Source organism: Heptranchias perlo, chromosome 12, assembly GCF_035084215.1.
Source record: "Heptranchias perlo isolate sHepPer1 chromosome 12, sHepPer1.hap1, whole genome shotgun sequence".
Taxonomy (NCBI): Eukaryota; Metazoa; Chordata; class Chondrichthyes; order Hexanchiformes; family Hexanchidae; genus Heptranchias; species Heptranchias perlo.
The window spans coordinates 37,879,548-37,902,241 of NC_090336.1; the positions used below are offsets into that span (position 1 = coordinate 37,879,548).

The following is a 22,694-nucleotide window of genomic DNA, read 5'->3' on the forward strand; positions in this document are numbered from 1 at the left end:
ACCCTTCCAAGTTTTGTGTCATCTGCAAATTTTGAAATTATGCCCTGTACACTCAAGGCTGAGGTATCAAAGAAAATTTGTAGAGCACAAAGGCATCGTATTAGAATATCTGAGACAGAGTTCAATTCAGGAGATTTGGTATACTATCAAAGAGAGGGTCATAGTGAATGGATAGGCCCTGGTAAGGCAATAGGTTGTGAAGGTAAGACAATATGGCAATCAAACTGTTAGGGTTCATTCCTCATGATTAATTGGAATTGATTATAAAATCTCAGAATCTGAGCAGTTGATAGAAGTTAACGAGGCACCTTGTGCCTCAGATGTTCATGATTTTTTTGATGAGGTTCCTGAGGAGCAGGCTGAGGTAGATCAAAGGCTGGACAGTGCTATCGTCAGTGATCAAGAAACACATGACAGACCTATCCCATCCACGTGCAGGCAAAGCTACTGGTAGGTTCAAATAATGGTTGAATGTTCAGGATGATGGTCTTGAAGCGAGGTCCATGGGCTGCCAGAATGGGGTAAAAGAGTGGAGAGTACGAAAGCGGAGTACAAGTAGTGGCAGGGAGTCCGGAAGTGAATTACATATCAGAAAGCGATCATGAATTCAAGATGAAAGAGGGAGATCTCGCATTTAGTAGTCCCGACAGACATAGAAGTGGAAGTAGAGGACGTAGCTTGACTAGGTCAGACAATGAACTAGAAGAAGCAGAAGGATATTGCAGCTCTTGAAAGGATACAGAAGAAAGCGACCAGAATGATTTGAGAAGATGGACGGATTGAATTATGAGGAGCGATTATGTAAATTGAGCATGTTCTCATTGGAAAAGGGAAGGTTGAGCGGTGATATTTTTGCTGTTTTTAGGATTCTAAAGGGACTAGATAATGTAGACCATGACAAACTATTTCACCTTGTCCAGACCAGTAGAACCAGAGGACACAGCCTGCGCTTGAAGAGGGGTAAATTCAAATCTAATCTGCGGAAACAATTCAGTGAGTGAGTGGTCAGTCTATGGAACAGACTTCCGAGGGAGATACTGGAAACAGTTAATATTGATTCATTCAAATCAAATTAGATAGATTTCTTTCAAAAAATAACATTTTGGGATATAGTATATGAGTAATTTGAGACATGACATGGTAAGTGTAGCATGCTTGGGGGGAGCGGGTGACTTTGAACCTACGGTTCCCAACACTCTCTTCCACTGGGGTCTCTTGTGGACTAATTGATAAAGATTGATTGCTATGTATAGTAAACAACTCCATTATCGTTGTATCATGTGATGGTGGTAGGCGAACTTGATGGATCTTGGTCTTTTTTCGTCTGGCAATTCCTGTGTTCCTGTCCTTGTTGACCAGTGCTGGCTTCCTGCCCCGCAGTGTATTAAATTTGAAGTTAGCACATCTCTACAGGGCCTCGCTCTATCCCCGCAACTTCGTTTGGTTTTTTATCTCCTCCCGCACCCTTCAGTTATCTGGCCTTTTGTGCATTACCCCTCTTCACCCCACCACTGGTAGAAGAGCCTTCAAAATCTTCATCCCCTCTCTGTGGAACTTGCTCCTCAGATTCCTTGGCTTCTCTACCTTTTGTGATTCCTTTTTAAAAACATTCTCAAAACCCAACTTTTTGGCAAACGTGGCAGCCAATATGTGCATAGCAAGGTCCCTCAAACAGCAATGTAATCATAGGAACAGGAGTATGCCATTCAGCCCCTTGAGCCTGTTCCGCCATTCAATGAGATCATGGTTGACCTGTATCCTAACTCCATCCACCTGCCTTGGCTCCATATCCCTAAATTCCCATGGCTAGCAAAAATCTGTCAATCTCAGATTTAAAATTATTAATTGAGCTAGCATCTACTGCTTTTTGTGGGAGAGAGTTCCACACTTCTACCACCCTTTGTGTGAAGAAGTGTTTCCTAACTTCTCTCCTGAATGGCCTGGCACTGATTTTAAGGTTATGTCCCCTTGTCCTAGACGCCCCACCAGTGGACAATGTTTCTCTCTACCCTATCAATTCCTTTCAAAATCCTAAACCTCTATCAAATCACCCCTCAACCTTCCATATTCCAGGGAATACAAGCCTAGTTTATGTAATCTCCTCATAATCTAACCCTTGGAGCTCTGGTAACATTCTGGTGAATCTGCTCTGCACTCCTTCTCACTCCAAATTATCCTTTCTAAGATGCGGTGCCCAGAACTGTACTCAGTACTCCAGATGTGGTCTAACCAGGGCTTTGTATAGCTGCAGCATATCTTCCTCCCCTTTATGTTCTGGCCCTCTAGTTATAAAGGCTATTATTCTTTTAGCCTTTTTGATTATTTTTTGTACCCGACTGCTACATTTTAATAATCTGTGTACATGGACCCCTAAATCTCCTTGGACCCCCACAGTTCCGAGCTTTTCATCATTTAAAAAAATACTTGGATATATCCTTTTTTGGTCCAAAATGGATGACCTCGCACTTATCTACATATCCATCTGCCACAGTTTTGCCTACTCACTCAATCTATCAATGTCTCTCTGTAATGTTATGCTCCCATCTACCCTATTTTACTATGCCACCAATCTTTGTTATCAGTAAACTTGAATATTTGGCTCTCTAGCGTGTTATCTAAATCGTTAATAAATATAGTGAACAGTTGAGGCCCCAGCACAGATCCTTGTGGGACACCACTAGTCATTTCCTTCCAGAGTACATACCCATTATCGCTACTCTCTGTCTTATAACCAATCTCCTAACCAGATCAATAATTTGCCTTCAATTCTATGAGCTTTAATTTTAGCTAACAGTCCCTTATGTGGAACCTTATCAAATGCCTTCTGGAAGTCCATATAAACTACATCCATAGTCATTCTGAAAGATGCATTGCAGCAACTCGCCAAGACTTATTTGATAGCACCTCCCAAACCCGCAACCTCTACCACCTACAAGGACAAGAGTAGCAGGCACATGGGAACACCACCTGCACGTTCCCCTCCAAGTCACACACCATCCTGACTTGGAAATATATCGTCGTTCCTTCATCGTCGCTGGGTCAAAATCCTGGAACTCCCTATCTAACAGCACTGTTGGGAGTACCTTCACCACACGGATTGCAGCGGTTCAAGAAGGCGGCTCACCGCCACCTTCTCAAGGGCAATTAGGAATGGGCAATAAATGCTGGCCTTGCCAGCGTGCCCACAAATGAATTTAAAAAAATTCTGCTGTCTACTGCTTTAGTTATTCCTCAAAAAATTCACTTAGGTTCGTTAGACATGACCTACCCTTTACAAATCCATGTTGGCTCTCTAATCAGCTCAAATTTCTCAGTGCTCAGTCACTTTGTCTTTAATTATAGATTCCAATAACATCCCCACAACAGATGTTGGACTAACAGGTTTATAATTTCCTGGTTTCTCTGTCTCACCTTTCTTAAACAATAGAGTTACATTTTCAATTTTCCAATCTAAAAGGACAATTCCTGAATTGAAAGCACTTTGGAAGATTATGGCTAAAGCATCAGCACTTCCTCATCTACTTCCTTTAAAACCTTAGGATGGAAACCATTAGGTCCTGGGGATTTGTCCGTCTTTAGTGCCATTATTTTTTCTAATACTGTTTTCTTGCTTACATTGACTTTATTGAGTTCCAGTCCTTGATTCATTATTAGTTTCCCTGGAATGTCAGGTATATTATCCTCTTCCTCTACTGTGAAGACTGACACACAGTAATTATTCAACAAGTTTGCCATTTCCTTTTTATTTTCAATATTATCTGCATCTGTTTTTAAAGGGCCCACATTACCCTTGACTACCCTTTTTCTTCTAATACAATTGTAAAAACTTTTTGTGATAATCTTGATATCCCTTGCAAGTTTCTTTTTGTGTATTACCTTTTTGCAGCTCTTACTGTCTTTTTTTTTGTCTTCCTTTGCTGTTCTTTATATCTCTCCCAGTCTGTTGGATCTACACTATTATTTGCACTTTTCTATGTTCTTTCCTTTTAGTTTTATGTTATCTCTCACCTCTTTTGTCGACCATGGCTGTTTTATTTGGTAAGTAGAGCTCGTGCCGCTTAGGGGTGGGTATATGCTGATCCTGTATTATGCTAATTTCATTTTTGAACACCTCCCACTGTTCATCTGTAGTTTTACCCGATAACAGTTTTGACCAGTTTGCTGCTGTCCTTCTCTGTCTCATCTCAGTAATGTTAGCCGTACCAAAATCTAGAATCTTAGTAACTGTGTTAAGTTTCTCCTTTTCAAACCTAACATTGAATTCGATCATATGAACACTGTTAAATAAATGTTCCCTTACTGTTAGATAATTAACTAAGCCAGACTCATTACTAAATCTAGTATGGCCTGCCCTCTTATTGGTTCTAGAACATATTGCTCCAGGAAACTATCTTGAATGCACTCGAGAAATTCACTACCTTTCTGATTTGAGCTACTCTGCTCTTTCCAATCTAAATGAAAATTAAGGTCTCCCATTAAAACAACTCGGCTTTTTCTACAAACCTCTCTAATCTCTGAATTAATACATTCTGCCACTTCAATGCTGCTATCAGGAGGCCCGTAGACAACTCCTATTACAGTTTTAAGTCCCCTCTTATTCCTCAATTCTAACCATAGAGTCTCCACTGATTGCTTTCTCTTACATGTATCCTTTCTTATTAATGTTGTAATAGCATCTGACCAGATAATCTGTTTCTAGCGATGTTGGTTGATGGATAAAAATTGGTCAGGACACCGGGGAAAAACTCCCCTACTCTTCAAAATAGTGCACGGGATCCACCCAAGAGGCCTCGTTTTAATGTTTCGTCTGAAAGACGGCACCTCCAACAGTGTTGCACTCCCTTAGTCCTGCACTGGAGTGTCAGCCTGGATTTTGTGCTCGTCAAAAAGTTATTATTTAGCTATGAGTGTTACTTCACTTTCCTGGAAATTATATTACTCCATTGCTTGTGTCATCAGATCTGCAAAGAAGATTTGAAAGCATGTTGAAATAATACGTGTAATATTGTAGTATTTACCGTTAATGGAGGTTTTATCACTTGGGACACAAGGCATCACTTGTAGTCATAGCCAAAATGGGCACAACCAACAATTCCTTGGATTAGCTGTTAATGGTGCACTTTCGCTCTACATGGGCATTGGGACCAGTTCTGGGGCAGGAGGGACCTGTTCAAGGTGGACGGGTTGCACCTCAACAGAGTTGGGACCAATGTCCTCGCGGGAAGATTAACTAGTGCTGTGGGGGAGGATTTTAACTAATTTGGCAGGGGGATGGGCACCAGGAGGAAACATTAGAGAGGAGAAATAAGGTGCACAGAGGACTGGGAGGGATGAATAGCACTAGACTAAAGAATAGTTCAGAAATAGGAGAGATCAGATAGGGGGCAAATGTGAGGCATTCTCTGAGATTGGAATGCATGTGCGTAAATGAACGTAGCGTGGTAAATAAGGTTGGTGAGCTGCAGGCTCAAGTCACCACAAGGTACTGTGATATGGTGGCAATAACAGAGACCTGGCTCAAAGAAGCGGAGGATTGGGTGCTTAACATTCCTGGCTACACGATATTCAGGAAAGATAGGGAAGGAAAGAAAGAAGGGGGTGGTGGGGGTTGCAGTATTGATCAAAGAAACTATTATAGCACTGGAAAGGGTTGATGTTGAGGGGTCAAAGACAGAATCTATTTGGTTAGAACATGTTTGATGTAGTGTACATGGATTTTAGCAAGGCTTTTGACAAAGTCCCACATGGCAGACTGGTCAAAAAAGTAAAAGATGGGATGCAAGGGAAAGTGGCTAGTCGGATTCAAAATTGGCTCCGTGGCAGAAAGCAAAGGGGAATGGTTGACGGGTGTTTTTGCAACTGGAAGGCTGTTTACAGTGGAGTTCCGCAAGGCTCAGTACTAGGTCCCTTGCTTTTTGTGGTATACATTAATGATTTGGACTTGAACGTGAGGGCTTGATCAAGAAGTTTGCAGATGATACAAAAATTTGGCCGTGTGGTTGATAGTGAGGAGGAAAGCTGTAGACCGCAGGAAGATATCAATGGATTGGTCAGGTGGGCAGTAAAATGGCAAATGGAATTCAATCCGGAGAAGTGTGAGGTAATGCATTTGGGAAGGCAAACAAAGCAAGGGAGTACACAATAAATGGGAGGATACTGAGAGGTTTAGAGGAACAAAGGGACCTTGGAGTGCATGTCCACAGATCCCTGAAGGTAGTAGGACAGGTAGATAAGGTTAAGAAGGCATATGGAATACTTTCCTTTATTAGCCGAAGCGTAGAATATAAGAGCAGGGAGGTTATGCTAGAACTGTATAAAACATTGGTTAGGCCACAGCTTGAATACTGCTTACAGTTCTGGTCACCACATTACAGGAAAGATGTGATTGCACTAGAGAGGGTACAGAGGAGATTTCTGAGGATGTTGCCAGGGTTGGAGAATTTGAGCTATGAGAAAAGATTGGATAGGCTGGGGTTGTTTTCTTTGGAACAAAGGAGACTGAGGGGAGATTTAATTGAAATATATAAAATTATGACTGGACGAGATAGAGCGGATAGGGAGGACCTATTTCCCTTAGCAGAGGGGTCAGTGACTAGGGGGCATAGATTTAAAGTAATTGATAGAAGGATTAGAGGGGAGCTGAGGAGAATTATTTTCACCCAGAGGGTGGAGGGGGGTCTGGAACTCACTGCCTGAAAGGGTGGTAGAGGCAGAAACCCTCAACTCATTTAAAAAGTACTTGGATGTGCACTTGAAGTGCCGTAACCTACAGGGCTATGGACCAAGTGCTGGAAAGTGGGATTAAACTGGATAGCTCTTTTTCGGTTGGCACAGGCATGATGGCCCGAATGGCCTCCTTCTGTGCCATAACTTTCTCTGATTCTAAAGGAACAATAGAGGAGCTATTACACTACTGGTTGTATACTATAGGCCACTAAATAGTGGGAAGGAGCTAGAGGAGCAAATTTGCAGGCAAATTACAGAAAGGTGCCAGAAGTATAAAGTAGTGATAATGGGGAACTTCAATTATTTTATTATTGATTGGGACAGTAGTAGTGTAAAGGGCAAAGAGAGGGAGAAATTCCTGAAATGTGTTCGAGAACTTTCTGGAACAGTGTATTTCCAAGAAGGAAACCATGCTGGTTCTAGTTCTGAGGAATGAAGAGGGCAGTTGGAGCATGTTTCAGTGGGGGAGTATTTGGGGAACAGTGATCATAATATCATTAGGTTTAGAATAGTTATGGAAAAGGACAAGGAACAATTAAATGTGAAAATGCCAGGTGGATTGGAATCAAAAATTGGTAGGCAAAATAGTAATTGAACAATGGGATGCCTTCAAGGAGGAGGTTTTTTTTATTCGTTCATGGGATGTGGTCGTCGCTGGCGAGGCCAGCATTTATTGCCCATCCCTAATTGCCCTTGAGAAGGTGGTGGTGAGCTGCTGCCTTGAACCACTGCAGTCCGTGTGGTGAAGGTTCTCCCACAGCACTGTTAGGGAAGGGAGTTCCAGGATTTTGACCCAGCGACGATGAAGGAACAGCGATATATTTCCAAGTCGGGATGGTGTGTGACTTGGAGGGGAACGTGCAGGTGGTGTTGTTCCCATGTGCCTGCTGCTCTTGTCCTTCTAGGTGGTAGAGGACGTGGATTTGGGAGGTGCTGTCGAAGAAGCCTTGGTGAGTTGCTGCAGTGCATCCTGTGGATGGTGCATACTGCAGCCAGTGGTGAAGGGAGTGAATGTTTAGGGTGGTGGATGGGGTGCCAATCAAGCGGGCTGCTTTGTCCTGGATGGTGTCGAGCTTCTTGAGTGTTGTTGGAGCTGCACTCATCCAGGCAAGTGGAGAGTATTCCATCGCACTCCTGACTTGTACCTTGTTGATGATGGAAAGGCTTTGGGGAGTCAGGAAGTGAGTCACTCACCGCAGAATACCCAGCCTCTGACCTGCTCTTGTAGCCACAGTATTTATATGGCTGGTCCAGTTAAGTTTCTGGTCAATGGTGACCCCCAGGATGTTGATGGTGGGGGATTCGGCGATGGTAATGCCATTGAATGTCAATGGGAGTTGGTTCGGGTACAGAGTAGACACATCCCCACGAGGGGGAAAGGAAGGTCATCCAAAGCTAGGGCTCCCTGGATGACTAAAGATAATAGAGATTAAAATGAAACAGAAAAAGGAGGCATATGATGAATGTAAGGTTTATAATATAGTAGAGAACCAGGCTGAATACAGAAAGTACAGAGGAGATCTAAAATAAGGGAATGAGTGGGGCAAAGAGAGAGCATGAGAATAGATTAGCGGCTAACATAAAAGGGAACCCAAAAGTCTTTTATAAACATAAATAGTAAAAGGGTAGTCAAAGGAAGCGTGGGACTGGTTAGGGACAAAAAAGATCATCTTGTGGAGGCAGAGGGCATGGCTGAATTTAATGTAGAGATGTGTGAAGTGATGCATTTTGGTAGAAAGAGCGAGGAGAGGCAATACAAACTAAATGGTACAATTTTAAAGGAAGTGCAGGAACATAGAGACCTGGGGATGCCCATCCACACATCTTTCAAGGTGCCAGGACAAATTGAGAAGACAGTTAAAAAGCATATGGGATCCTGAACTTTATTAATGGAGGCAGAGAGTACAAAAGCAAGGAAGTTATGCTAAATCTTTATAAAACACTGGTTTGGCCTCAGCTCAGTATTGTATGCAATTCTGGGCACCACACTTTAGGAAGGATGTCATGCCGATAGAGAGGGTGCGGAAGAGATTTACTAGAATGGTGCCAGAGATGAGGGACTTCAGTTATGTGGAGAAGCTGGGGTTGTTCTCCTTAGAGCAGAGACCGTTAATGGGAGATTTGATAGAGATGTTCAAAATCATGACCGGTTTTCACAGAGTAAACAAGGAGAAACTGTTTCCAGTGGCAGACGGATTGGTAATCAGAGGACACAAATTTAAGGTGATCGGCAAAACAGCCAGAGGCGACATAAGGAAATGTTTTTTTACGCAGCATGTTGTAATAGTCTGGAATACACTGCCTGCAAGGGTGGTGGAAGCAGATTCAAAAGTAACTTTCAAAAGGTAATTGGGGTTAAGTATTTTGAATGGAAAGAATTTACAGGGCTATGGGGAAAGAGCAGGGCAATGGGACTAATTAGATAGCTCTTTCAAAGAGCTGGCACAAGCACGATGGGTCGAATGGCATCATCCTGTGCTGTACCTACTATGATCCTGTGGCACAGTTATGTTGGCAATACAATTGCTGGGAACTGCCAGCTCTCCTGTGCATACACATTTGTGATATACTGAATGTTAAATGTAATAAACACAAGTGGTACAAGTGCTAACCCCAATTTCAGAGGAGTCCAAAGCATCTCTGCTGAATGGGCAATATAATGAGTTTTATACTTAATTGTAGCACATTTGAGAATAGCAAAAAAATCACGATTCACCTTGAACTATTGTGTTCTAGATTGGTACTGGCTTTAAGAGCCCCCTTAAAGGTAGGTTACTGGTAAGTGCAGAGGCTTGCCAGCGTAATTAGTTAGAAAATTTTGAGGCTTGTGAACTAAAATCTCTGAGTGATCCCTCTTCTTACCACTGCTTCGGCTTTATTTTTCCTTTGCGTCTGCCTATATTGTATACATGTGCAATCTGCAATATTCACTCTTTCTCATATTGCCAGTTCCCAATTTTTGATTTGCTGTTAGAGGTAACAAGTGTGAAATAGTCACTTCATTGTTGGGAAGACTATCTTGCATTCACTGTCACTTACTTTCTAGGATGAGATTGACTAGAACTAAGCCAAATGTTCAACCCATGGTAGACTGAAGAGTTATAAGTTCCCTCTCCAAGATTACAGTTGTACACCATTGTGTTGAGGCAATTTGATGTACTGCTTTTGACAGAGAAAAAAATGCTAGATGGGCATTAAAAGTGGACATTGCTGTTTTTAACGATAATTCATTAAGTTATGAATAATTTGTGAGAAGAAAATTTTTTGCGTTCGAATAGTTTGTTTGTGTGATTTCTAATAGTCATTAATAAATGGCTATGCCAGTTTTACAGATTACCAAGCTAGTCTGGTAGTGGTAATAATACAATTTTTTTGCTTCAACAGGGAGAAGATCAGAATTTATTGTAGAGAAAGGCTGCCTTGTTCTGACATAGACTAAATGCAACTGCTTCAGGTTGTTTGTGGGTATGAAGTGGTTGGGAGAAACAAAGAATATGTTTGTAAATGGCAGCAGGAAAAATGGGGGAAGGTTGTCCAGTGAACATCATCAGAGTCAATCCAAGCTACAGCACTCTGGAAGGGGAAATTCAAGGGCCAACACAAGAGTCGCACTTGGACAACGTAGCACCCGTAGGTGACTTACTTTTTCTTTAATGTGATTGCTTTGGTTTTGTTGAATTCCTAAATCAATCAGCCACCATAATGTGTATTTATAATTTGTTCACTGCATTTCAAAAGTAGTGAATTGAAGGTGACACACTTTGAAACGTTCTTGAGATGTGATTGAGGCACTTGACTGTATAAATTCAAGTTTCCCTTCTAATATATAAAGTGGTTTTTCGCAGCTATGACTTGCAACACAGCTGCCATGGTTTTAATCTGCTGCTTTATGTTTGTGTAATGCTATTTGGAACTTTGAATCATAATTTTTATTAAAGAAGTGAATTAATTCTTTTCCTGCCCAGTCTATACAATAGTTGATCTGTGTGGGTGTAAAATTTGCACTCATTCAAACTCTGCTTGTCCTTTTGATGACCTTATATTGTTGATTGATAAATCCATGTCAGCAATCTTATATGTAGAAGATTGCTGAAAATAAGTGGGATTCTAGTGAATAAGTATTGAGAGAACTTGAGACTGGGCTAAATGGTAATTATTGACCATTAAGTGTATGTGATTGATTCTTAGCTTTCCATTGACTATTTGTTTGGTAGGATACCACATCATCGGGAACACTTTTACTCCAAATTGTAAATGAAGATGTCATCCACTTGAAAGCTCATTCAAGGAATGGTATTGATGTTGGATATGAGATCTAAATTTTACAGGAATACAAGGAATATAAATCAATTAAAGAAATATCTGTACAGCAGCACTTGCTGGATAAGGTTTTTTGTTGCAGCAGAAACGTTCTTTAATGACAAGTTGGAAAGAATAATTCAGACCTAGCATCCTGGGAATTATTTTAAGTGACTACACTTCAAAAATACTTAATTGGCTGTAAAGCACTTTGGAACATCCTGAGGTTATGAATGCAAGTTCTTTCCCTAAATGCCAATTAAGGCACAACCAATATTGTGTGTTTTTTTTAGGTATGATGGGTTTTGAGGGTCACGGCTCTCGATATGTACCTTCCACTGGAATGACAGCCAAAGAGCTGTGCGAAAATGATGATCTAGCAACAAGCTTAGTCCTTGATCCCTATCTGGGGTTCCAGACACACAAAATGAACACCAGGTATGTCAGGCAAGTATCAACCACTCCAATTTTCAAATCTAAATAGATTGCTGATGCATTAGCGGTAAATTGTAATTTATTTCTGGATGTGATACAAAAATTACTTTTCTCCCATTGTAGGTTGCTCACCACCTCACACCCTCCCCCATACAGGAGGGTAGGATGGTCTGGGCCGCGGACTTCTCGATGCCTGCCATCAGTAAAGCTCCATGTTTGGCAGGCAGGTGTGACTGAAATGGTGTGAGCCTGACAATGTCAGTTCCTCCTACCTCCCCTGAGATGAAACGCCTCGCTTCTGTGTGACACTCTTACAGTCTGGCCAAGAACTGACCAAACTGACCCAATTGTGGTAGGAAGAATTCAAGTCGCAGGCAGTCCTGGGACTTAAACCCGCAACCCCATAGTTGGGAGGCAACTGCTCTGTGGGGCTGTGTGACTTAAAATGTTCAGTATGTAGTATTGCTGAAATAAAGTTTAGTCCTCACTACATCCAAATTCCAAGTTTTTTCCCTCTCATTGTTATTTTAAAAGCTTAACTTTTATTAAAATTAAGCAGTTTGGAAAACAGCGGTTTAAAGGAACCTATGGTATCAAAGTACCTGTCTCATAATTTTCTTTTGTTCTAGTAATAACAGTTCTCTCTTTATACGTTTCACTTGTCCTAAATGATGGGTAGCAGAAAAAAATTACTCCACTTGTAATAGAACTTTACCTGTCACAGACTATTTTCTTACCAGTGTTTTCTATATAAAAAAAAAATTAAATATAATGTTATCGGGGATTCTTCCATCAACATTTTACGCCAAATTTGTCAGTCAAAAATGGAACAATTGAAAACGTACAAGTCCATTATCATGGGAAAAAGGCTGGTGAGCGCAAAGGATTAACCCTGCGAGATGAAATAAGGGGTTAATATTTTTGGAAATGCACAAATCAATTTTTTAAAAATTGAAGGAAATATTAAAATCAAATCCTTATTTATGTGCGTGACCATTTGATGCTAGAAATGGAACAAATTAGAATGAAGTGCCAACAACATTGAAGGTTCACTGGTGATAATTTACGAAAAGAATACCTGGGGTCATCAGATAAGTAAAAATGAAATGGTAAGTTAAAGCTGTTATGGCAGTATACATCACTTGGAGAAGGGAAAATTAACCAGGGTTCTTGCTGTTGATAAGAACAAAATCAAAATCAGGTCTGGCTTTTAAATAGCCTGTGAATACTTGCTGTATAGACCTTCATGTCAAGAATGGCCACTTGGCCATGGTACTGAAGGCACCCACTGCTGGTGGTACTGTTATCCCACCATAAGTTAGTGTTTTTAGGAAAGGCAGGGGGGAAAGAAATTTGGCAAAAAATTATCAAAAGTTAAATAGTCCAGGTACTAGTTTAGCTACCTGCATAATTAAACAACTTTAGCTAAATTGTGATCATCGTCATCATAGCTTGACTCTCCAGAACCACACCAGGATCTAATGTTATCACTTACCTCGAATAGTTCCTCAGGAGTAGAAGATGTTGACAGGGGCACTGTCAATATTCATGTGTTTGCTGAGGCTCTCCACATTTAACGTCTGGAATCGTTTCTCAGCTTTCACTTGGTCAAATTGTAAACAGTCTTTGCCGCCCTAGCTCTCGCTCGATTTGGGGTACACCAGTTTTTTTTTTGCAGTCAATGCCTAGACAGAGTTGTTCTGAAGGAACCAGGCCTTCAATATCATTGGCATTTTGTTACGCTGTAGCCTTCCACAGTGGTATTTTAAGGTAAGGGATTTTCAGAGGCAAAGCTCTTTCTGGATTTCAGCCTCTTAGATGGTGGAATGTGTCCATGCAGTGGGTGTCTAGGATCATACACCCATTTTTGTATCTCTTTGCTGAAGGCACCCCGCCTCACTGATAATGATGCAATCCTTGCGAGGCAGTATGGCGAATGTGTGGGGGTTGGTTTTGAAGTCCCTGTGATGACCCTACAGGATTGATTTAAGTTCAGCATCAATTTTGTGTGCATGGCTGTAGCATGACCATAGTGGAGCATGGTACTCTGTAATTGAGTAAAACAGGGCAAGACTAGTTGCTCAGAGCATTTTGGAATCAGCTTCCCATTTTGTGTTTAATACCTATACAAATTACCAACCAGAATTCCCTGATGTGCAGATTCAACTATGCAGATGATTTCTTCAATAGCATCCAACTGGAAAGATTTGAGGACATTCTGCCCATCATAATTGATTCCCTGAGTGTACCACACATGGTCCCTGAATGCCAACCCTTGCCAGACATAAGTGTGCGCCTTCCAGCTGAAATACCGTCAGGCCAAGCAAAAATTCCAGATAACATGGGATGGTACAATCCTTGAGCACTGAGTATCTGGTATACCTTTGGGGTTGGGATCTCGTTAGTCTTTTTACTAAACTGTTCTTGTATAACTTTAAACTTATATAAACTGTTAAATGTCAAGCACTCATTAAAAATGCAATTGTGTTTTTTGTTAAACAAGTAAGTCTTACTTCATAACTAGCTCTTCACTATTTTCTTTCTTGGACCACGTGCAGAGCATTGCGCACAATTTGAAACACACACATCTACATAGAGTGCACTATCAAGACCAATACTGGAGGTTGTTCTGCAAATCTGTAATGTGCTTTTCTTGTGCGTTTAGGAATCATTACGATATCTCTATTTTTGTTAAAGGTTATCTGTTATCATTAGCACCAAAACTTTTAACCCAATGCCTTTACCACATTTCTGCTGGGACATGGGAAGACTGGTAATTTTTGTGGATAATTGGAGGTGCATGCTTATTTACACCACTGTGGCAAAGTATTGGTGTTATGTGTTGTTGTATGATCACATTTTTAGAACAAACAATAGTGTATAAATTTTCAATAATGGTAATAAATTCAATATTTTCATCACTTGGCTGGAATCTCACTTTTCTATTGAAATACATCTAAGCACTTTTATAGCTGTCAACCAGACGTCATAGCTTCTTAAGGAAATTTCTGCATAAGTTCCAGTTCTTGGAAGTGCTGTCTGAGAGCTGTAAAACAGAAATTGTGGTTCCTTGATGGTGAAAATTAGCTGAAGAATTGCTCTTAACTGTTCACGTGTACTTCCATATGGTATTCGTAAAAGCCTTAGACCAGGTTGCCCGTTGACTGCACAGGGGTTATGAAAATCTATGAAACCCATCATAAGCTTTTATGCTTTTCCAAACTAGTGGGATGATGTTCAAATATTGTTACTGTTAGCACATAGACCATTTTTTTAAAAGGATGGAAAAAAATGGATATGGTAAGGGTGGGGAAATGAATGATAATGAGGGAGAACTAAATGGATGGCAGTAGAGGGAACTGGGCAAAAGCTGGAAGCGGCGCAATGGGTGGGGTAGGAAGGATAGTATCAGATTTAAGTGAGAGGAAATGGGGAGGGAGGGTGTTAATTAGGGTAACTAAAGTGGTAGATAAGGGAGTGTCTATAGATGTTATTTATACAGACTTCCAGAAGACATTCGATAAGGTTCCACATAAAAGACTGTTAACAAAAATGTGAGCACATGGAATTGGAGGCAACCTATTGACATGGGTAGGGAATTGGTTAGGAGGTAGGAACAGAGTAGGGATAATGGCTATGTACACCAACTGGCAGGATGTGACTAGTGGTGTCCTCCAGGGACCTGTACTGGGGCCTCAACTTTTCACTATATTTATAAATGACTTAGATGAAGGAATAGAGAGCCATATATCCAAGTTTGCTGATGACACCAAGTTAGGTGGCAGAGTAAATAGTGTAGATGGGAGCAGAAAGTTGCAAAAGGACATTGATCGATTTAGTAAGTGGGCAACACTAGCAGGTGGAGTTCAATGTGGGGAAGTGTGAGGTCATTCATTTCGACATAAGAAAGATAGATCAGAGTATTTTCTAAATGGCAAGAAACTAGGAACTGGAGGAGCAGAGATTTAGGGGTCCAAGTACAGAAATCACGAGAAGCTTGTGGACAGGTACAAAAAATAATTAAAGTTTAATGGAACGTTGGCCTTTATCTCAAGGGGGCTGGAATGCAAAGGGGTGGAAGTTATGTTAAAGTTATATAAAGCTCTGGGTAGACCCCATTTAGGGTACTGCATTCAGATCTGGGCACCACTCCTCAGGAAGGATATATTGGTCTTGGATGGGGTGCAGCGCAAATTCACAAGAATGATACTGGAATAAAAAGGTTAAATTATGAAGACAGGTTGCATAGACTAGACTTGTATTCCCTTGAGTATAGAAGATTAAGGAGTGATCTATTTGAGTTTTAAGATAATTAAAGGAGTTGATAGGGTAGATTGAGAAAGTATTTTCTCTGGTGGGGGAATCCGGAACAAGGGGGCATAACATTAAAATTAGAGTTAGGCCATTCAGAGGTCATGTCAGGAAGCACTTCTTCACACAAAGGGTAGTGGAAATCTGGAACATTCTCCCAAAAAGCTGTTGAGGCTAGGTCAATTGAAAATTTCAAAACTCTGGTTGATAGATTTTTGTTAGGCAAAGGTATTAAGGGTTACGGAACCAAGGTGGGTTATTAGAGTTAGGATATAGATCAGCCATGATCTAATTGAATGCGGAACAGACTTGAGGGGCTGAATGGCCAACTCCTGTTCCTATGTAACTGAGCGAGTTGGAGGACTGGAGGCTGTCTCTGTGAACGGGTGTGGAGTTGGATGGGATCACTGTCTCTGTGAATTGGGTCCAGATGGGGTAGAATGCTATTGTGAACTGAGATGGTGGAGGGTTAGATTGGGAGAATGACTGTTGAGTTAACATAGGTAAGTAATAGTCTGGCTTGTTGAAAATCCAAATGTCACTTTGCTTTTTTTAGATTAACAGTCTAATAATTGTGAAGTATAAAAGTGCTTACAATGAACAGAATGCTTTGTTTTTGTGTAAAAATTCAAAATATTCTATTGGAGCATGCCCGCAGACCTCCTTAGAAATGTACCACCACCATGAAAGAATGCATATCTGCTGGTTAAGTTACAAAGCCCATGTTATTACTTGATTTGGCATGTCACAGCCATTATTGAATTGCCAATATTTGGGAGACCATAACAGTTTTTGAAGCTATTGGTCAATTTTTTTGGTATTCTAGATTAGCAAGAGTGCAACCTTTCCTTCCTTCATCTCACACAGCCCATTTATACTTTTTAGATAATTAACTTGAGTTTTTTGAGAGGCATTGCCAAGGGCTGATTCCTACTTAAACTGGAAATCTCAGGTTTGAAAAATGGGTCACTGAAAATAAGGGGCAGTTTTCCTTTCTAAAACACATTAGCTTTAGCTACTACTAATTCTCTTTAATTCTTCAATAATGAAGTTTTGCATTTACTGTTAAGAAAGCCAGAACAGGATACGATGACTTGACCCAATTTTGCTTCTTTAAAATCTTTGTGCCTCTATTTTTATTCAAGCGTTTTAACTTAATCTCCTGACCATAATGTTTGTTCAAAATTTTAGTTCAAGATAGACTTTAAAACTAGTATAAGATGTAACTATTAATAAAAAGGGGGTACAGCAGACTTGTGTGGTTTGATCTTGAAATAGATATGTCTTCCAACTGCTTTTTAAAATTCATTACTATATTGTGTATACCATGAACAATACATAAAACTTATTCTTCAACTCTTTTTTTTCCCTTTGAAGATTTCGACCCATAAAGGGAAGACAGGAAGACCTCAAAGAAGTAATAGAGGATTTCAAAAAGAATGAGAATTTAGAAAAAGCTTTCAAAGCACTAACGACGGGAGAATGGGCACGACACTATTTCCTCAACAAAAACAAAAGTCAAGAAAAGTTATTTAAGGAGCATGTATGTGGAGTTTTCTTTATTAAAAAAGTTTTTTTTCCCCTTAACGTATATGCTTAAGAGCATAAATGATCCAAACAAAGTGCTCCAGCTCTCCAAAACACTTTTTTGATACAGTTTGATAGAAAAGTCTGATTGAAGCATAAAAGCCTTCCAAATCTCAAGTTTTTCTTCTTAGCACATTGAGTATAATCAACCTCCTGCTAAATTTCACAAGGACGGTTTTGGAAATCTAATGACTTCTGTGTAAAATATTTTAGTGTGCGTTCTTGTTTTGTTATTGAATAATAAAATGTTCTGTGATCGTATAGCCTGCTGTTCTGCATTTTCCATATGGCCCAACCTTTTGTAGCTCCTGCAGGGAGGAGGAAACTGGTCCATATTTTAGAGTAGAATTTCCTCCATTGAAGAGGAGAAACCTTTTTGGGCAAGATGGCCCGACTCAAAGCTTTGTTTTGGAGCAGCCTTATTGGCTGCCAGGAAAGTTCATGTTATGGTGGATGTGATGATCACGAATGGGTGGATCACAAAGTAATCAAGGACAGTCAGCATGGATTTGTCAGGGAAGGTCGTGTCTGACAACTTTGAATTTTTTGAGGCGGTAACAAGGAGGGTCGATGCGGGTGATGGATTCGACATGGATTTTAGCAAGGTCCCACATGGCAGACTGGTCAAAAAAGTACAAGCCCATGGGATCCAAGGGAGAGTGGCAAGTTGGATCCAAAATTGGCTCATTGGCAGGAAGTAAAGGGTAATGGTCGATAGGTGTTTTTGTGACTGGAAGGCTGTTTCCGGTGGAGTTCCGCAGGGCTCTACTCGGTCTGTTGCTTTTTGTGATATGTATGATTTGGACTTAAATGTAGGGGGCATGATTAAGAAGATTGCAGATGAGACAGAAATTGGCTATGTGGTTGATGGTGAGGAGGAAAGCTGTGGACTGCAGGAAGATATCAATGGACTGGTCAGGTGGGCAGAAAAGTGGCAAATGGAATTCAATCCAGAGAAGCGTGAGGTAATGCAGTTGGGAAGGCAAACAAGGCAAGGGAATACACAATAAATGGGAGGATACAGAAAGGTGTAGAGGAAGTGAGGGACCTTGAAGTACATATCTACAGATCCCTGAAGGTAGCAGGACAGGTAGATAAGGTGGTTAAGAAGGCATATGGAATACTTTCCTTTATGAGCCGAGGCATAGAATATAAGAGCAGGGAGGTTATGCTGGAACTGAATAAAACACTGGTAAGGCCACAGCTTGAGTACTGTGTACAGTTCTGGTCACCACATTACAGGAAGGATGTAACTGTGCTAGAGAGGGTACAGAGGAAATTTATTAGGATGTTGCCAGGTTTGGAGAATTTTAGATGGAGGAAAGATTGGATAGGCTGGGGTTGTTCTCTTTGGAAGAGGAGTCTAAGGGGTGATTTTAATTGAGATGTACAAAATTATGAGGGGCCTAGATAGAGTGGATAGGAAGGACCTATTTCCCTTAGCAGAGAGGTCAACAACCAGGAGGCATAGATTTAAAGTGATTGGTAGAAGGATTAGAGGGGAGCTGAGAAAAAGATTTTTCACCCAGAGGGTGGAAGGGGTCTGGAACTCACTGCCTGAAAGGGTGGTAGAGGCAGAAACCCTCAACTCATTTAAGAAGTACCTGGATGTGCACCTGAAGTGCCGTAACCTACAAGGCTACAGACCAACTGCGGGAAAGTGGGATTAGGCTGGGTGGCTCATTTTCGACTGATGTGGACACGATGGGCCAAATGGCCTCTTGTGCCCTAAATTTTCTATGATTCTATGTCTGTGGCAGCACAAACTCTTATGGAGGGATTTTTTGTGGAGCCCTGTGGAGTTGGTTGCATATGTGTGGTTCTTTTTGGCAGCAATGCACTTGATGCAAATTATCTCATTATTTTGTAGATGACTTCATTTTGTTGCATATTCAAGCTCCACTGATGGTCTTCCATGTACCCATTTAAGAAGTGTGTAGCCTAGACTGCAAAAATCCATGTAGGTTTATACTTTTCTTACAAAATAGAGTTCATAATCCTACTTGGGGGCCCTCCACCCACCTCTGGTTGAAAGGAATCTTATCTTTCCCCATGACAGTGCAGAAGGAATTGATATTTGCCACTATTACTTGTTTGCAGTCTTGGCCACATGAATGGCAACCATTAATTCTGGTGGGGGATGTGTGGGAGATGATTGTCTCTTATAGTCCCCCTCCTGCTGCTAATTCCCTGGACTATATACCACATTCTTTGACCAAGAGCACAGAGTGAGACTGACATGGTAAAAGCTTCTGATCAGTTATTTACCCCAGGCATCATCTAAACATTGCTCAGCATCTCTTTATGGAGTGTGGTTCAAATCAGAAAATTACTGGGTGGGAGTGGTTACCTGTGTTTCACTGTTCAGCGTTGTGCTACGTTAAATGCCAGACCTTAAGGATGATGAGATCAGATTTTTAATGTAGTAAGGGAATTTAATGACCTGGCCAATTCCCTATGGGAAAAATGTAAATTCTTGGACCAACTCATAAGTCACGAAGTGCATTGCAGTGCTGAACTATGGTTCAAAGATCTGTCAATTGAAGATTTGAATTTGTGGTTTATAGGAAATTATGATTTAGCACAACTCAGTTTCTCAAGTTCAACTGTATAAGATTAACATGTGTGTGTGTGTGTGTGTGTATATAAAAAGTTATACCTACCAAATGTTTAATATATTTTGGGCAGGTTTTTATTTATCTGAGAATGTTCGCAGCAGAAAGTGGATTTGAACTCTTGCCGTGTAATCGGTATTCATCGGAGAAAAATGGAGCCAAGATAGTTGCAACCAGGGAATGGTAAGAATTGGACTAATTGCAGATCATAGAATTACATTTGTTGTGTGTGTGGTGATTTTATTTTGATATTCATAAATGGCATAGTGGAACTCTGTTAATGGAAGTATTAAACCTAAAATCAGCTGTAGGTGCTGTGGTCTCTAAGCTGCAAATATTTTTTTAAAACCTGTTGTTTCTAGGGAATTAAAGCATTGCATTTCATACAGAATGGAAGCAATATTTTTACTACTTTTACACCTCTACATGTGTGTGTGCACGCGCGCTTTGTGCTTTAACGTAACAATCAAACTGATTCCATCGTAAATGGACTGATAACTACTTGAAACAAATAAAAACAGAAAATGCTGGAAACATTCAGCAGGTCAGACAGTTGACGCTTCAGGTCAGTGACCTTTCATCACAACTGGAAGATGTTACAGATGAACAGCTTTGAAGCAAGTGCAGAGTTACGGAAAAAGGGGAGGTCTGTGATTGGGTGGAGGGCAAGAGTGGTTAAATGACACAAGTGATGATGGTGCAAAGCAAAAGGAGGTGATAATGAGACAAATAAGAAACAAAAGATGGGTCCAGAGGAACTTTAAATGATTACAGCAGAATAGCAGAGGAGGAAGGAAGCTGGGAAAATCTGGCAAAAGAGGTGAAGGCTCCCGTGGCCCAGGAATGTGGCTGAAGAAAGGCAGGTAGACCTTACATATGCGCTGAAGATCTTCAGTTTATAAGTTGGTTTCTGCCACTGGTATCACAATTGGTGATTAGGCGTGCATCATATAATAAATACAGAAAATTAGTATATCTGAAATACTAGAAATTGAAATGTAAAATGAACTGAAATGCACAACAACAGCAACTAGCTTTAATATAGTGCTTTTAAAGTCGGGGAAACGACCCACGGCACTTGAGGTGTAGCTAAAGAAAGAGATGTTAGGAGGGGTGACCAATAGCTTGGTCAAAGAGGTGGGTCTTAAGGAGGAGAGGGTGGTGGAGGGGCATATGGATTTGGGTGGCGACACACATTCTAGAACTTTGGAGAGGAAAGGGCAGTTGAAGATGGGTGGTAGGTTGCAAGGACAGAGGAGTCAATTTGTGTTTTCTTCGAGGAGGGGGTGATGACAGTGGTTTTGAAAGGGAGAGGGCCAATACCTGATGAGAGGGAGCCATTTACAATGTCAGCTAGCATGGGGGCCGGGAAAGTTGAGTTAGCAATTTAGTCGGAAATGGGTCAAAGGAGCGGGAGGGTGAGTCTTGTGGTCTCAGGGCTTGGACGGGGAGGTTTGACTTGGAGGGGTGGGGGAAGCAGCAGAGGCAGCTGAACAGATGGTCTCCATATGAAAGACAAAGAAGTCAACGAGCTTTTCGCAGTTGTTGGGTGGAGGGGAAAGGTTGTGGCAGGGAGAGGTGTTTAAGGAGACAGTGGAGAAAAGCCAGGAGATCTGTGTATAAATGAAAATAAACTATCCATTTGGTGGCTAGAAGTTTGAAATAACTTTTTGAATAGATAAAAAATTATGCTTTTTTTCATTGTTCCCAGTAGTTGAGCAGCAGATACTTACAAAATTATTTTCTGTAATGGCCTTAATTAACGTCATAAGGCATAGGATATGCTGTCAAGCCTGGTCCTCTTGTCCTGTACAATTTTTTATATAGCACCATGTACCCTTTATTGCCAATTTTATTTTGGGTGCATTTACACTGAGTATTTAGTTTCTGTGCAAAGTGGTTTCCAGGTTGCTAAATCTGTGAAGTGTAAAGACACCTTGACTCCAGAGCAAAATGCAGTGTTCCTCCTTTTCATTCTGATGCTACACTTGTACTGTAAATGCACTGTAAGTGCCTTTTTCATTTTACATATATGCCCCTCACAATTTCCTGCTCAGGAATAGAGGTAACATCTTAATTATCTCTGCCCTTGCTTGGCTTTGGCTACTAACTATAAGGAAAATGAAACTAATTACAATAAATTGTAACTCTGCAACCTATTAATAAATATTCTCCCCTTTCACTCCCCCAGAAAAAGAATGAATAAACTGAGTTACTCCAGTGGATGAATCTGATAGCATAGCACTTTGCAGACTAAAAATCTTAATTTTATACAATATTTGACTTATAAATAGGAAGAAGAATGACAAGATTGAGCTGTTGGTTGGCTGCATTGCAGAGCTGTCAGAGATGGAAGAAAACCTGCTGCTTCGGCATGGAGAAAATGATTTTAGCGTTATGTTTTCCACAAGGAAGAACTGTGCTCAGCTTTGGCTTGGACCTGCTGCATTTATTAACCATGGTATGAAACCCTTCATAACAGTTAATTACAATAAATAAATACAGTGGGTGGGATAATTGATGTGTTGCTATTATTCATATGCAATCTACTCCCGTTAATTCAGTCATTTTTGAAAGAAATTCAAATTATCCGGTACTTCAAGTTAAGGATTTTTATGAAACTGTGCACAAAACACTGTAGGAACATTAAAAATCTCAAAGCATCAAGCAAATATTGAAATGCACATGATCAAAACTTGGGCACTGTACAAGCTACGCAAC

At 40.7% G+C, this 22,694-nt stretch overlaps 1 protein-coding gene across 5 annotated transcripts in view; it reads left to right on the forward strand.

Moving 5' to 3' along the window:
* Window positions 1-22,694, forward strand: part of kmt5b (lysine methyltransferase 5B) — a 59,889-nt gene that overhangs the window by 21,083 nt on the left and 16,112 nt on the right. For 4 of the 5 annotated variants that reach the window (XM_067993990.1, XM_067993989.1, XM_067993988.1 and 1 more), the window contains exons 2-6: window positions 10,111-10,356; window positions 11,319-11,472; window positions 17,149-17,314; window positions 20,047-20,156; window positions 22,268-22,434. In XM_067993990.1, coding sequence (XP_067850091.1) covers window positions 10,194-10,356; window positions 11,319-11,472; window positions 17,149-17,314; window positions 20,047-20,156; window positions 22,268-22,434 — 760 coding nt within the window. In that variant the 5' untranslated portion in view covers window positions 10,111-10,193. The remainder of the gene's footprint in view (window positions 1-10,110; window positions 10,357-11,318; window positions 11,473-17,148; window positions 17,315-20,046; window positions 20,157-22,267; window positions 22,435-22,694) is intronic. The other variant, XM_067993992.1, reaches the window with a different exon arrangement.